Here is a 15,066-nt window from a genome sequence, read left to right on the forward strand (position 1 = left end):
AGCCTCTTACAGATCTAAATAAATAAAGATTCTATTCTGGAACCTTCATGTGGAATTGCCTTTTGGGAACCAAAAATGGTTCACTGTGGCATCGCTCTCTGGCACCTTCATTTCAAGAGTGTACAGTGAATATGGTGACATCACAAGAACGACTTGTGTACAGCGATGCTGTCAAAAGTACTCAAAATGGAAAACCCCTCTAACTCGAGGAGGAATCAAATTTCAGAGCTTATTTTGTAGGACTTGACCTTATAGACTGAAGCACTTTGGTGATTTTTTTTTTATTATTCTTATTATATTTTTTTTTTTTTTTTGTAAAATGTTGTGAAAACCCCAAGCATTTCAAACAGCTGTTATAGTATGCCTGCTTTGCTTATTCAAGGTATCATTAACTCAGGGCACTTCTGCATTTGTTCCTACATTAGAAAACATCAATGAAATTTTTTAAACCACATTTTTTGTTTTTTCAAGCAGAGCCATTCCTTGCAGATGGGTTCCCATTTGGGGCAATTAGAGTCCTGCCACATTCACTAAGAGGTGTAATGAAAGTTTAATGAGCTCTGTCTTTGTGAAGAAATCAATTTGCCTCCTTACTCGTTCTTCAGTACACAATAATGTTAGGATGCTTCTGTGTGCCTTAATCATTGCTGCTCCTTAATGTACTGCCCTATGCTCAATTGATAGGATTTACTTTGACTCTACAAATATATTTCTTTTTTTCAGATTTGTGACAAAGAGTGGCATTACTATGTGATAAATGTGGAGTTTCCTGTTGTCACCCTATATGTTGATGGAGTGACATATGATCCCTATCTGGTAACGGACGACTGGCCGATTCACCCTTCACAGATCGACATGCAGCTTACCGTTGGTGCATGCTGGCAAGGTAATTATCATCCATTTTATTTTCCAATATACTCAATGAGATTGCTGTGACAATCCAGGTCCGCTCCATGCTTTCTTGTCATGTCTGGGGTGTGCCCAATGAGGACACACACATACTGCAAGGGGTTGGTACTAAAAGTGCTCAGTGTTTACATAGAGTAGTGCATTAGCCACAGGTGATGCACAAGCCAGTGTGTTTCTTTGCGCTGGTCCCAAGCCTGGATAAATGGGGAGGGTTACGTCAGGAAGGGCATCCGGTGTAAAATTTTGCCAAATCAATATGCAGATAACAATACAGATTTCCATACCGGATCGGTCGAGCCCTGGGTTAACAACGACCGCCACCAGTACTATTAGCCAACAGGGTGCTGGCAGAAATTGGGCTACTGTTGGCCGAAGAAAGAGAAAAAGAAGGGGGGAGACGTGTCCGGAGGCAGGAGGAGAGGAGGAAGGTAAAGAAAGTGGAATTGAGGGTAGGAACTTTGAATTTGGCAGTATGACTGGTAAAGGGAGAGAATTAGCTGATGTGATGGAGAGAAGGAATGCTGATATATTGTGCGTGCAAGAGACTAAATGGAAGAGGAGTAAGGCCAGGTGGATTGGAGGTGGATTCAGATTGTTCTATCATGGTGTGGATGGGAGGAGAAATGGGGTAGGAGTTATTCTGAAGGAACAGTATGTTAGGAGTGTTTTGGAGGTGAAAAGAGTATCAGGCAGAGTAATGATTATGAAGCTGGAAATTGGAGGTGTGATGATGAATGTTGTTAGTGCATATGCCCCACAAGTTGGGTGTGCGATGGATGAAAAAGAAGATTTTTGGAGTGAGTTGGATGAAGTGATGAACAGTGTACACAAGGGACAGAAAGTGGTGATTGGAGCGGATTTCAATGGGCATGTTGGTGAAGGGAACAGTGGAGAAGAGGAGGTGATGGGTAGGAATGGTGTCAAGAATAGCAATGAAGAAGATCAGAGGATAGCGGATTTTGCCAAAAGGATGGACATGGCTGTGGTGAATACATATTTTAAGAAGAGGGAGGAACATAGGGTTACATACAAGAGTGGAGGAAGGTGCACACAGGTAGATTACATCCTATGCAGAACAGTCAATCTGAAGGAGATTGAAGACTGCAAAGTGGTGGCAGGGGAAAGTGTAGTTAAGCAGCATAGGATGGTGGTCTGTAGGATGACGCTGGAGATCAAGAAGAGGAAGAGAATAAGAGCAGAGCCAAGGATCAAACGATGGAAGTTGAAAAAGGAAGACAGCAAGGTTGACTTTAGGGAGGAGGTTAGACAGGCACTGGGTGGCAGTGAAGAATTACCAGACAGTTGAGGAAACTACAGTAGATGTAGTAAGGGTGACAGCAAGAAGGGTGCTTGGCGTGACACCTGGACAGAGGAAGGAGGAAAAGGAAACCTGGTGGTGGAATGGGGAAGTACAAGAGAGTATACAGAGGAAGAGGATGGCGAAGAAGAAGTGGGATAGTCAGAGAGATGCAGAAAGTAGACAAGAGTACAAGGAGAAAAGGTGCAAGGTGAAGAGAGAGGTGGCAAAGGCTAAAGAAAAGGCATATGATGAGTTGTATGAGAGGTTGGACAATAAGGAGGGAGAAAGGGACCTGTACCGATTGGCTAGACAGAGGGACCAAGCTGGGAAAGATGTGTAGCAGGTTAGGGTGATAAAGGATAAAGATGGAAACGTACTCACAAGTGAGGAGAGTGTGTTGAGCAGATGGAAAGAGTACTTGGAGAGGCTCATGAATGAAGAGAATGAGAGAGAGAAGAGGTTGGATGATGGGAGATAGTGAATCAGGAAGTGCATCGGATTAGCAAGGAGGAAGTAAGGACAGCTATGAAGAGGATGAAAAACTGGAAAGGTCATTGGTCCAGATGACATACCTATGGACGCATGGAGGTGTTTAGGAGAGATGTTAGTGGATTTTTTAACCAGATTGTTTAATGGAATCTTGGAAAGTGAGAGGATGCCTGAGGAGTGGAGAAGAAGTGTACTGGTGCCGATATTTAAGAATAAGAGGGATGTGCAGGACTGTACTAACTACAGGGGGATAAAATTGATGAGCCACAGCATAAAGTTATGGGAAAGAGTAGTGGACGCTAGGTTAAGAAGTGAGGTGATGAATAGCAAGCAGCAGTATGGTTTCATGCCAAGACAGAGCACCACAGATGCGATGTTTGCTCTGAGGGTGTTGATGGAGAAGTACAGAGAAGGCCAGAAGGAGTTGCATTGTGTCTTTGTGGACCTAGAGAAAGCATATGACAGGTTGCTTCGAGAGGAGTTGTGGTATTGCATGAGGAAGTCAGGAGTGGCAGAGAAGTATGTAAGAGTTGTACAGGAAATGTACGAGGGAAGTGTGACAGTGGTGAGGTCTGCGGTAGGCATGACGGATGTATTCAACGTGGAGGTGAGATTACATCAGGGATCGGCTCTGAGCCCTTTCTTATTTGCAATGGTGTTGGACAGGTTGACAGATGAGATTAGACACGAGTCCCCATGGACTATGATGTTTGCTGATGACATTGTGATCTGTAGCGCAGTGGCGGGCCATCAGGGCCTACAAGGCCTTCTCTGCTGGCCTAAAAAAATATCTGAATCACAAACTGATGTTAATTATATTTTGTCCATGAATACTTATTAAATAATTCCAAATAGTCTGTTCGCTTCCTTTCATAGCTTTTCTGATGGTTGTGCTGCTTCCAGACATGTATTTTCGTTTTAAAGCATTTAACCAATCACATTTCAGCCATCATTTGTTGCCAGGCAGGGTCAAAGTCAAAGAAGTCTGCCCGGAGGCCTTCACAATCCGTTCTGCAGGCCCTCTAACACAAAATAAATGTTGATTAAACTGTTGCTTCAACCAATCAGATTTTGAGTTGGTTTCACTAGGGCCATCTAGCAGGCGTCCGGCAACGTCACCGTATTCAGACCCGTTGATTGGATAGGATGGTGTAATAGAAAAATCTGAATGAGAGCATCATGGGGCAGCTGTACACATTGGTATGTTTGGCGGTGACCATTCCCGTGTCCACTGCTTCTGTCAAGCGGACATTTCCAGCCCTAAAGCAAATTAAAACTTATGCCAGAAATACGAAAGGGCAGGTTCAACTGTCAGCATTAGCTTCGATGGCGATAGAAAGGGACTTTGTGATGGAACTGAAGCGCACGGATAATCTGTACAACAGAGTAATTGAACTGTTTTTGAGGAAAGAGAGGAGGATGGATTTTGTTTACAAATAATCCAAATTTTTGGTGAGTAAAATGTTGCGATTTTCCTAAATAATATTGCAAGTTTATGAGTTATTATTGATGATCTTTATGTGTGTCGCGGGCTGTAGCTGCAGTAGAAAGGAACTTGTTCACCCCTGGTTTGTCTATTCAATAAAGGCATTTATTGTGGCTACAGGAGTTATCTATCTGCGATGCAACGGCTCTTTATACTGTATTTATGCATATTAAGATGGTTTTTATAACCATAAATTAGTTTTAGAGGGGCGGGTTGATTCAGACGGAGCACTACTGAAGGCCTAGGTGTGAAATGCACGGTCCGCCACTGCTGTAACGATAGTAGGGAGCAGGCTGAGGAGACCCTGGAGAGGTGGAGATATGCTCTAGAGGGGAGATGAATGAAGGTCAGTAGGAACAAGACAGAATACATGTGTGTAAATAAGGGGGAGGTCAGTGGAATGGTGAGGATGCAGGGAACAGAGTTGGCGAAGGTGGATGAGTTTAAATACTTGGGATCAATAGTACACAGTAATGGGGATTATGGAAGAGAGGTGAAAAAGAGAGTGCAGGCAGGGTGGAATGGGTAGAGAAGAGTGTCAGGAGTAATTTGTGACAGACGGGTATCAGCAAGAGTGAAAGGGAAGGTCTACAGGACAGTAGTGAGACCAGCTATGTTATATGGGTTGGAGACGGTGGCACTGACTAGAAAGCAGGAGACAGAGCTGGAGGTAGCAGAGTTAAAGATGCTAAGATTTGCACTGAGTGTGACGAGGATGGATAGGATTAGAAACGAGTACATTAGAGGGTCAGCTCAAGTTGGACAGTTGGGAGACAAAGTCAGAGAGGCGAGATTGCGTTGGTTTGGACATGTGCAGAGGAGAGATGCTAAGTATATTGGGAAAAGGATATTAAGGATAGAGCTGCCAGGGAAGAGGAAAAGAGGAAGGCCTAAGCAAAGGTTTATGGATGTGGTGAGAGAGGACATGCAAGTGATGGGTGTAACAGAACAAGAAGCAGAGGACAGAAAGATATGGAAGAAGATGATCCACTGTGGCGCCCCCTAACATGAGCAGCCAAAAGAAGAAGGTAGAGCAGTGAATCAAATTCTTCTGCTATAAAATAAATAAATAATCCATTAAAATCCATGTGAAGGTGGAAGTTAAAACAATCCAATAAATAAATATCCATTAAAAATGAGCTTAAAACCAGGAATCTGTTCCATAAAACACTCGCAAGCGCTGGTTCACCCTGATGTCTCCTCTGCTTACCCAGATGGGATCCTCCAAGCAGAGGAGACGTCCTTCCGACAGGCACCAACCAGGCTTAGGTTCACTGCTGTCCCATGGGTTCCCAGCAATGCAGCGCGCCAAGCCTCACCTCGCTCCTTCATCTCCCGCTGCCACTCTTCAGCCTTATGCGGGAGCCCCCTACATGTGTTCGAGCACTCCAGCTACCTCCAGAAATGCTCAGTTGGAGTGGCCCACCTCAGTCCCCTTGAGCCTCTGCCCTACACTCCTCCTAGTGACTCTCCTCCAGGCTGCCTGCATCCTTTCCTCTGCCATCCCCATAAACCTTTCCCCTTTTAACCTGCAACTCTCATTCTCTCTTCATTTCTTTTTTTCCATTCCCTTCTCTTTCTTTTCTTCTTTCTTTTCCATCTTTTTCCATCCCCTCTTTGCTGTGCAGGCTCCTTTTTATTTCCCTACCTGATTGGGTTTGCTACGCGGTTACCTCCGAGGTTTGAATGAGGCACCTGACTGATCTGTTCGCATTTACACATGTAAGCACAATCTGCCATGCACCCCAGTCAACCCCTGAGTGAAGTGTTCTGTTCTGTTCCTGTTCTGAGCCTGCACACTCAGGGATTTGATTATTTATTCAAAAACTGCACTGCGCCATGGACCTCTTATCACAATTGCTTTCCAGTGCTATTGCCAGTGTAAAATGAACAAGCTAGTCCAGGCAAGGAGCTCAAATACCACTTGTTTTTGAGAATTGACAATGAGGACCAATTCTGCATTGAAGTGCATAGACACTCACAGTAATGTGTAAAAGTACGTTATGCAGTATACTGATTGATGAGGTGAGACACTACAGATCAGCAGTAAACTCCATATGAAAGTCCTGCTCCCTGATGAGTAGGTTAGATGCCACAGGAAACACCTTTTTTCCCCTTTAAAATTTTAAATTGAATGTGGGAAAGCAACACATCTGTTCCTTCTGGTGGGAGAGAGCACTTACATTCAGCACAAAAAAAAACCCCTAATGGTCCCGCTGGGGCTGTTTGTAACACCATTTGCATTCCCCAATCATCTCAAAGCTGTATGCAATAATTAGAGCTCACTGACATGTAACTTATGGAGCTCTCTTTCCTTTATGAGTGCAACTGCACAAGGTCGAGGCTCTGGGGAAAAATGTTTATTTTCAAACAAGACCTGAAGTTAGGCATCACAGCTCTGTTGGACACAGTGCTCAAGTTTACTCGATGGTGAAACCTGGCATCATGTCAACTTAGTTTTTTTTTTAAATGTCAAAAATAGCACCTCACCTTCCTTCCTTGCCAAAAGTATACGAAGCTGGAAAATGCTGGAGTGTAACTCTTGATGGTAGATCATAACAGAAATGTCCATCAGATGGTTAGAATTCTCATTGAGGGAGCTCGACACAGCGTCACCTACTGATCTAATTCACAAGACTTTCTGGTGTTATGGCCTGCTTGCTGATGTGCTGTGACAGAGCTCAGGGTTAAAAGAAGCACAATAACATCATTGTTATGATTGATTGGTATTATTGTGGGGGAAATTATATTAGACTGTGTGGGGTCAATCATTGCTATAGGTGGCTGTCAGGCAGCTAACAACGAACCATTGTGGTTGTGAGAGTCCTGTTGGCCAGCTACAAATTTAATATTGGAGGAACTGATAATGAGTAATACTAGCTTGTCAGTGAAGTGGTCATTAGGTATTATGATAGAGGAGCTGATGCTGGCTTGGTGCGGACCAGTCTTTGCTCTGCTTGGCCGTTATTTAGGTGGAGGAGCTTATATTGAATTGATGCTAGTCAGGCATTACCATCATTGGTAATAATTATTGTGCAGGATCTAATACTGCGTTGCCTTCAGTCACTCATTGCTATGGCCGATTATGAATATTGAGCATCAGCTGGTTGGTCACTGATGTGGTTGGCTGGTATGACACAAAAGGACTTCATACTGGGTTAAAGATGGCCATTTCTTGACATGACTTGCTCTTATTACGATCAAGAACCTGATATGTTATTTAAGACGTTGGCTGGTACTATGGCAAAGGATCAGACTTTGCACATGTCTTGTATTTCAAATTGTATTCATTACTAGGAGATCTAATTAGAATTAAAGTTAATAAAGTGCTGGTTACATACGTTCCAGCATGGTGGTGTAGCACTGCCTCATAGAACCCGTGTCTAAGATCTGAATCTAGTCATCTTTTTGAAGACTGAACCTTCTCCATGGGTTTTCTCATAGGAAATCCAGATTTCCTCTCACATATCTGAAGACATGCCTGTTAGTTTAATTGGCTATCCCTTTGTTATCGTGATTGTGCGTGTGAATTGGCCCTGCAGTGGACTGACACCTGGTCCATGGTTATTGCCTGCCTTGCTTTCATTGTTAGCAGGATAAGATAACATTATTCTTGTGGCTCTGAATTGGGTCAGTCAGGTTTTAGGCTGCATAGGGCACTTTTGAGACATCCATAAACTGAAAAAATACATCAAAGACACCCAAAAGTTACCAAAAAAGAAGCTTACAATACCAAAATAAAGCACATGAAGAAGGTTTAAAGAGCAAATCATACAATGCACAAAAATACAAAGAGCCAGTGCCCAGTGAGCCCTCTCAAAGCCTGTTATTTCCTTGACTGGTTACCTTGTGACGGGCCGCGTTGGCTCCAGCAGCCTGACACAACTTGCACACGAATCTGCTGATAACATGAGCCATGCAATGAGGACACTTAACAGTCAAGAGTAAGGTCCAAAGTGTTTTGGTGCTTTTAGAATAAATAGCGTTCCAAACAAAAGTGCAGTGTAGATCTTTACAATAAGGTCAATAAATAATCTATAATGAAAACCATCTCTTCAGTGGAGGATAAACATCCATAAACAATTGGATATATAGTTTAAAAAGGTGAAGTTAAACCACAGTCAGGATCTTCTATATCAAATCCAACACTTCAGTGAGTCCATTTAAACTCACATAACTAGGTCTGCTCAGGCAGCAGAGACACCCACTGACAATTTCAGTCCACCTTCACACCAACTTATGCCCCAGCCCCCTCATTTGATCACCATTGTGGCACTCCAGACCTGGCTTGTGTCCTCACCACTGTCATTTAGTGTCTGCTGGGACCCAGTAAGCTCTGCTCCTGTCTCCCACCACCATCCCTTGGCATCTGCAGGAGCCCACTCGGAGCAGAAGCAACCCTACCTTGGAAGTGTCATCCGCTCACTCTTCCAGAGGCCGTACTCAACCACTTGCCTCCACACTTTGGAACCCTCTCTGCCTCGATCCTGACTCTTTGTCTTTTCTTCTTTCAATCCTTTCCTTTAACCTTCATTTCTCTTTCTCATTCCTTCTTCATTTATCCCCCTGTCTCGATCAGGCTCTCCTTTATACTTCCATGGGTGCGGTGCAGAGAGTCAATAAGGAAATTGGAACCAATTGCGATCAGCCCAAATTCCCCCCATTAAACATCCCAGGGCCGCATGAACAAGCATACCCACAAAGCTTGAACCACAACATTTTTTTTAAATTGCATGATGCCATGAAACCTAATGAACTTGCCACCACCAAAATGCCTCTAACATCTCCCAACCTTTCTCGCCATCTCTGCACTCTGTTATTCCTGACAATTGAGCTTTTAGCACTGTATAATTTGCTCTCCTAACTCCAAGTTTAACTAATACTGCACCCCATGCTAGAGTTACTACCAGTTGGCCCTCTTGCACCACTTTTGAGCTCTGGAAGGCCATCTGAAACTCCTAGAGGCTTCTCCCAGGCTTCTCCCAGGTGCGCCTGCTGTACTGACCCCCCACTCAATATAATAGCTAGCAGGAGCCCCTGCATAGCCTAATGTAGGCTGCTGCCAGCTACGGGAATAAGGAACTCCTGTTGTATTAGTACATTTCCACCATGGTATTTGCATTACTTTGGCATGGCTATTAGTGAACTTCCAGTTAAGACGTTTAACGGCCCATCTCTTCTCTTGGATATCCTAAAATAGGCGGCAGTTTTAATCCCAATTGGTCCTAACTTTAAAATGGTTACATACTGTATGGTGCATACACGTTCACAAATGATTCAGAAGCATTTGTTAGGGTTATCATTGACATGGCTGATGTTTCGTTGATTCCATTGGTTTTTTCCATTTTAGGGTCATAGTCCCAGGTAGACTATGGACACTAGCATGTACATGGACATTCAAAGAGTACCTACAGCACTTCCGCTAAACCACAACAGCATGCCTTTGGATTGTGGAAGGCAGGAGGTGTGTGTCAAATGCTGAAACTGGACACAGCTTCAAACTGAGTTCAGGCTTTCTAGAGCTCCACCAGTTTGCCACCTCCAATGACAAGAAGGGCTTAGAAAAAATCCATAAACTGAAAACCGTTTCTTCATGGCAATAGAATAAGCAAAGGAAATGTAACCTTTGCTTTGCTGATATTTATTATAATCGCTGCAGCTTTGTGTGTTTGTTATATAGATTTTTAATTAATAGTGTCGCTCTGGGAATTTCTAGAAAATGCAAAGCAATTATGTCATTGCTGTGAAAAATGACACTCTTGTGCACGCCATGGCTGAGTGGCAACAGTAACAATTTTCAATGCTGGATGCTTATTTAATCATTTCAGTGAGCCAATGTGAGAACATTTTATTTATTTATTTAAAACTGGCATTGCAAGCTGGCTGAGCGGAACATTTCATGTCAAGCATCATTGTGTTTTAAGCTGTTCTTCTTATAGGTGACGTCTTAATCACTTTGCACTGCGAACATCTCCAACTCTTTCTACCCCCTCAGGTGGAGAAGTAACAAAGCCTCGATTCACCCAGTACTTCAGAGGCAGCCTCGCTGGCCTCACCATCAGGCCGGGAAAGATTGAGAGTCAGAAAGTGATTTCTTGCCTTCAAGCATGCAAAGAGGGCCTAGACATCAATTCTCTGGAAAGCCTGGGCAAAGGGATCAAGGTAAGGGCGCCGAGGGCGCGTCATTTCTAATAAAACATCATCTATCTGATTTATGGTTCCGTGTGCTTCCATTGGACTATGAGCAATACTGCATGCTTTCCCCAGAAGCGAAGTTAAGCTCTACAGCAGCAACATTTGGCTTTGGATACACAGTTACAGCAAATGAGATGCACTTGGCGAAAAGGAAGCCGTGTCTCCTTATTAGCAGGCTTCATCTTCACTGGGATTAGTCTTTAATAAACATGCAGGCAAAAGGTGCTTCACTGTCGGAGGCCTCATTCCACTTGTCCAACATAAACTAGCATTTTAAAGTCACTTGGAGATGCTGGCTTGAAACCCCTGAGCAACTTTATATGATTTATTTTAACTACTTTTATTAAGCCTGTCTTCTCCGAGACCCCAAGTGTGATGACCTCTGTAAGCATGCTTGCCTGAGCTGTGTAATCCTAAACCGCAGCCAACTGTTCATAACAAGTCCATAGAATTTCTCCAAGGCTTTCTGGTGACTTAGCAATTACAAGCACACCAGCGCTTTACAGGAAGCCAGAAAGAGATCTCTCCACTGGTGCACTCAATGGCTTTGTTGGGTTTATTTAATAGAGCAAGGAGGCCCTGGGAAAAAAAAAAAATCAACACGGCAACTAAAATTAGCTAAAGTGCCCGCAGATGAAATATGTCACACATAAAACCAATCATCTTTGACCTCACCCCTTGCCTCGCTTACAGAATCCAAAAGTGGAAAATGCTTTCTGTATATGGCTCCTTAGAAATATTTTCTTTTGTAAAAGAAACTGGAGCAAGGTAGCAACCTAAACCAGAAGCAGCAGCAGGCACTTCCAGCCTTGACTACTGCCAACAATTATGTCTTTAATAGTTAACCATTTCAACAGCTCTGTATCCTTTATCATAACCCAATTGTCCAGGGTGCGACTTAGGGATGCAATGCTGTGAACAACTGGTGAGAGGTAGGAACCCACTTTATGACTTAATAATAATGTCAGTGTTGTGCTTTGTTGTGTCTTTATAACAATTTTAAATGCTCAGTCATTGAAAATATCAACCCATCCATTCATGTCCTGAAACCACTTAACCCATTTCAGGATCATAAGGAGCCTGAGCCTTTCCCAGCAGAACCTTTGAGCAAAGTAGGCAGCAGTCTTAGAAGGAAGAGCAGTACATCGCAATAGTATATCTAAAGCCAACATGACACCACTACACTAGGACCAGTGGGAGCTGCGCCATTTGGACAGTTAGAAGTTCATCAGAATACGTTTGTACTAACACACAGAGAATATGTAAACTCCACATAGAAGTCAGTAAAAGCAGGGACTACACTTCTCTGAAGCTTGTGTCAACTGTCAGGCAAGAAATATACCTGGAGGGGATACCAATCCATCCTGGGAGAAAAGGGCCGAAAGGGCAGATGGGGAGCTGCCAATTAACCAAACCTACAATTTCTAAAAAGAGAAGCATCGGGCAGCAACATGCAGGGTATGATGCCATAGTGGAATACAGAATAAATTACATGCGTTATATGCATAACGTGCAAATACTCTAAGTAAGGTGTTGGGTCTGGTTCAACTGTTTTATGGATTACCAAGTATAGTGGTAGACAGTAGGACTTTCAAAACTAGTCTTGGTGTTATTTCAGAAGAATTACATGGAAAGGCCTGGTGAGCTTTGTTGGGCTGAATGGCCTGTTCTCATCTAAATTGTTCTAATGTTCTCATTTCAATTATACCACATGCACGTCAGAACAGGCAATCCACCTAAAGCTAAGCTATGGATGGGAGAACATCTAGGAAAGCTTGGGTTGCTGCTAGGAGAGGTTTTGGCGAGGCCAGCAGGGGGTGCTTAACCTGTGGTCTGAATGTGGATCCCAGTGCAGTGATGGGGACACTGTGCTGTAAAAATTGGTACCATCCTTTGGATGAGACATAAAACCGAATCCCTGACTCTCTGCTGTCATTAAGGATCCCTGGGCATCCTTCACAAAGACTGGCCCCCAAGGCCAAGTCATTCTGGACCCCTAATCATCCTCTGTCTCTAACTGTTTCTCTCAGTAATTCACCACCTAATGGGAGTGTACTGACAAAAAATGGCTGCCAATGCATCATCCAGGAGGTTGTTAGACTGGCTCCTCATTGACTATTTGTAGTGAGAAAAGTGCAATATACCTGTAACAAATTTTTATTATTATTATTATTATACTATCTTATTTGTTTCAATATTTTTAAACTTATTACTCTTTTCTTTGCCAGTTTCTATTTCCCTATCTTTTAAACTTCCTTTTATTTTTCAATTCATTTTGGTAAATCCATTGGAAAGACTCATTGTCAATACCTTTATTGGCCTCTCTTTGAACCCACATGAGTGATGGACATCTTTTTTTTTCAAATGCCTCTCTTATACTCTGCGTAATTAGCAAAGCTGGGTTTCTTCTTGTCAGGTGCCATTCCAGAAAGCATTTATGATAGATAGATAGATAGATAGATAGATAGATAGATAGATAGATAGATAGATAGATAGATAGATAGATAGATAGATAGATAGATAGATAGATAGATAGATAGTGTCGCAAAATGACTGCAGACAGTCAGAAAGGTTTGGGGCAGCCACCCGTATATTATGATCCTGGCTGCAAAAGGTTGAAAAATGATTGAGTAGTTTACAAGACTCGGTCCAAAACAGAACTGAATACGTGGAGGTAAGATGGTGGTTTTCAGGGCTGGTGAAGAAAAAGATGTAATCAGTGCCGGAAGTGACATCATCAGAGGTTCCGGGACCTCACGGGATTTCCTGGGAATGGTCTGTAAGGAATTGAGAGGGACAGACAGCACACTCCGCCACCCCCTGGTCTGATGCAGTATTACACTTACTCAAGCCCTTTAGCTGCCGTCTAATCGCAAGTGTGACAGTAGATAGATAAGGCACTATATGATAGAGTAGAATTCCCTGCCTCTTTGGCTGCCGTCACAGCCGTCGGCCATATTGCATTGAGCTGTTCGGGTGTGCTCAAAGTCTGCCTGTTGTCCAGGTCCTTCAAAGCCTTAATAAGCTCCATTACTTCTCTTCAAGGCAAGAAGTCGGTAACATACTTAACACACAAAGCAGCACACTGGGCTGACACTAAATCTTTTAGAAGACAAAACAAATAACCACAGCTTGAATGGAATCAAAGGATTTCGCTTCTTGAATGTCTTTAATTTACGTGCAAGTCATGTTTAATTGTAGAAATGGAAAAAACATGCAAATTTGAAAGCTACAATGCTGAGCTTTTTTTTGTGTAAGCTCATTATGTTTTTTTTTAATACACTGACATCTTTATTCACTGTCCCAGAAATAAATCACAATCCTCTTGGTTTTACTAATTGGCACAAAAATAGCTGAAATAACACAGCATGCAAATAAATCCCCAAGCATCTAAGACTCTCCTGCTCTGAATTCTCTTATTCAAAGTGCACAGCAGAGTTTAACAATAAGCTGGTGTCCAATTCAGAATGTACCGTGCTTTGCATCCCTTCTGCACAATTACGTCTTCCATCATTTATTGACCCAGCAAAGGGTTTCACACTCTCAGCAATGCTCTTTTCAGTTTTATGTTTTCCCTATAGTCACACTTTCACCCTCAGCAATGAAGACATGCAACTTGTCCTTCACTGTCGTCTAATTCATAAAAGTGTAAATTGATAAGCATTTTGTGCTCTAGATGCTTTATCCATCCATGTGGCTCCCAATGATTTTACTCAAATAAAGAGGGGGTGTTCAGTTAGAAGTTAAAGATGGCCTGACCTAACTCTCCTGGGCCTTGACCCACTTGGAGTTTTCAGAAATACAACAGGCTCAATATTAGGACTTTTGCAAGTGGGACCTTGTTTTGAAGCATTTGCTGTTCCATGAAAGGGATTTCATCAAGGACTTTGCAGGGCTTCTGCATTCTGTCTGCTATAAGTGGGGACGTTATTTACTTCAATGCAATTTTAGTCAGGCAACAACGTTAACAAAGTGGCAAAACATTATAGGCTGAAGTAAATCTATTTGGAGGCTACGTGCGGCCCGTGTGCTGCTGTTTAAATAGCACTTAGTCTAAAAACAAATCATCTGGCCAGAAAAACCTTGCCTGCACCCATTACACAAATGACTATATGGTGTTGGAGAGATGCCCTGTGTTTTTCTTTTTTAAATAGTGGGCCTGAAATTAACCTGATAAGACAGTGGTCCATAATTAAACAGCAGAAGGCGCATAAAGAGATGAACACAACATCAGTGACACCCCTGCCACTACCACAACACATTAATGGCAGCAACTATGAGGTGCTCTCTCTAAGACTATTCTTGGCTACAGTATATAGTAAGTAAGTGTAAATGGCAGGTCTTGTTTATGAAGAATTGGTGTCTACAGATCAGAAATAAATTAATCATAAATTAAAAAAAATATACTGGGAACAAACCAATAACACATATACTCCTAGGCACCCACTTCAATAGCCATTCACCTTCTGAGCCTTAGTGAATCTTAAAATAAATGACCAAAGCAGGGAGGAAAAAAATAATTATTTTACCCAGCATCTTATGTTGAAAATGCACTTGTATCTCAAACACACAAAATACTCTCATTCTGTAAAGGAGCTAAACCTTAATATGCTTCTGATAGACATGGCCTGCATTTTGGTTACCGCATACGTGACAATTAAACCGGTGACATTCCAGAAACTAACCT

At 42.6% G+C, this 15,066-nt stretch overlaps 1 protein-coding gene across 1 annotated transcript in view; it reads left to right on the forward strand.

Annotated features, from left to right (window-relative positions):
* Nucleotides 1-15,066, forward strand: part of LOC114646274 (calsyntenin-2-like) — a 791,236-nt gene that overhangs the window by 707,103 nt on the left and 69,067 nt on the right. The window contains exons 9-10 of the mRNA XM_028794392.2: nucleotides 724-886; nucleotides 10,180-10,346. Coding sequence (XP_028650225.1) covers nucleotides 724-886; nucleotides 10,180-10,346 — 330 coding nt within the window. The remainder of the gene's footprint in view (nucleotides 1-723; nucleotides 887-10,179; nucleotides 10,347-15,066) is intronic.

Source organism: Erpetoichthys calabaricus, chromosome 2, assembly GCF_900747795.2.
Source record: "Erpetoichthys calabaricus chromosome 2, fErpCal1.3, whole genome shotgun sequence".
Lineage (NCBI taxonomy): Eukaryota > Metazoa > Chordata > Cladistia > Polypteriformes > Polypteridae > Erpetoichthys > Erpetoichthys calabaricus.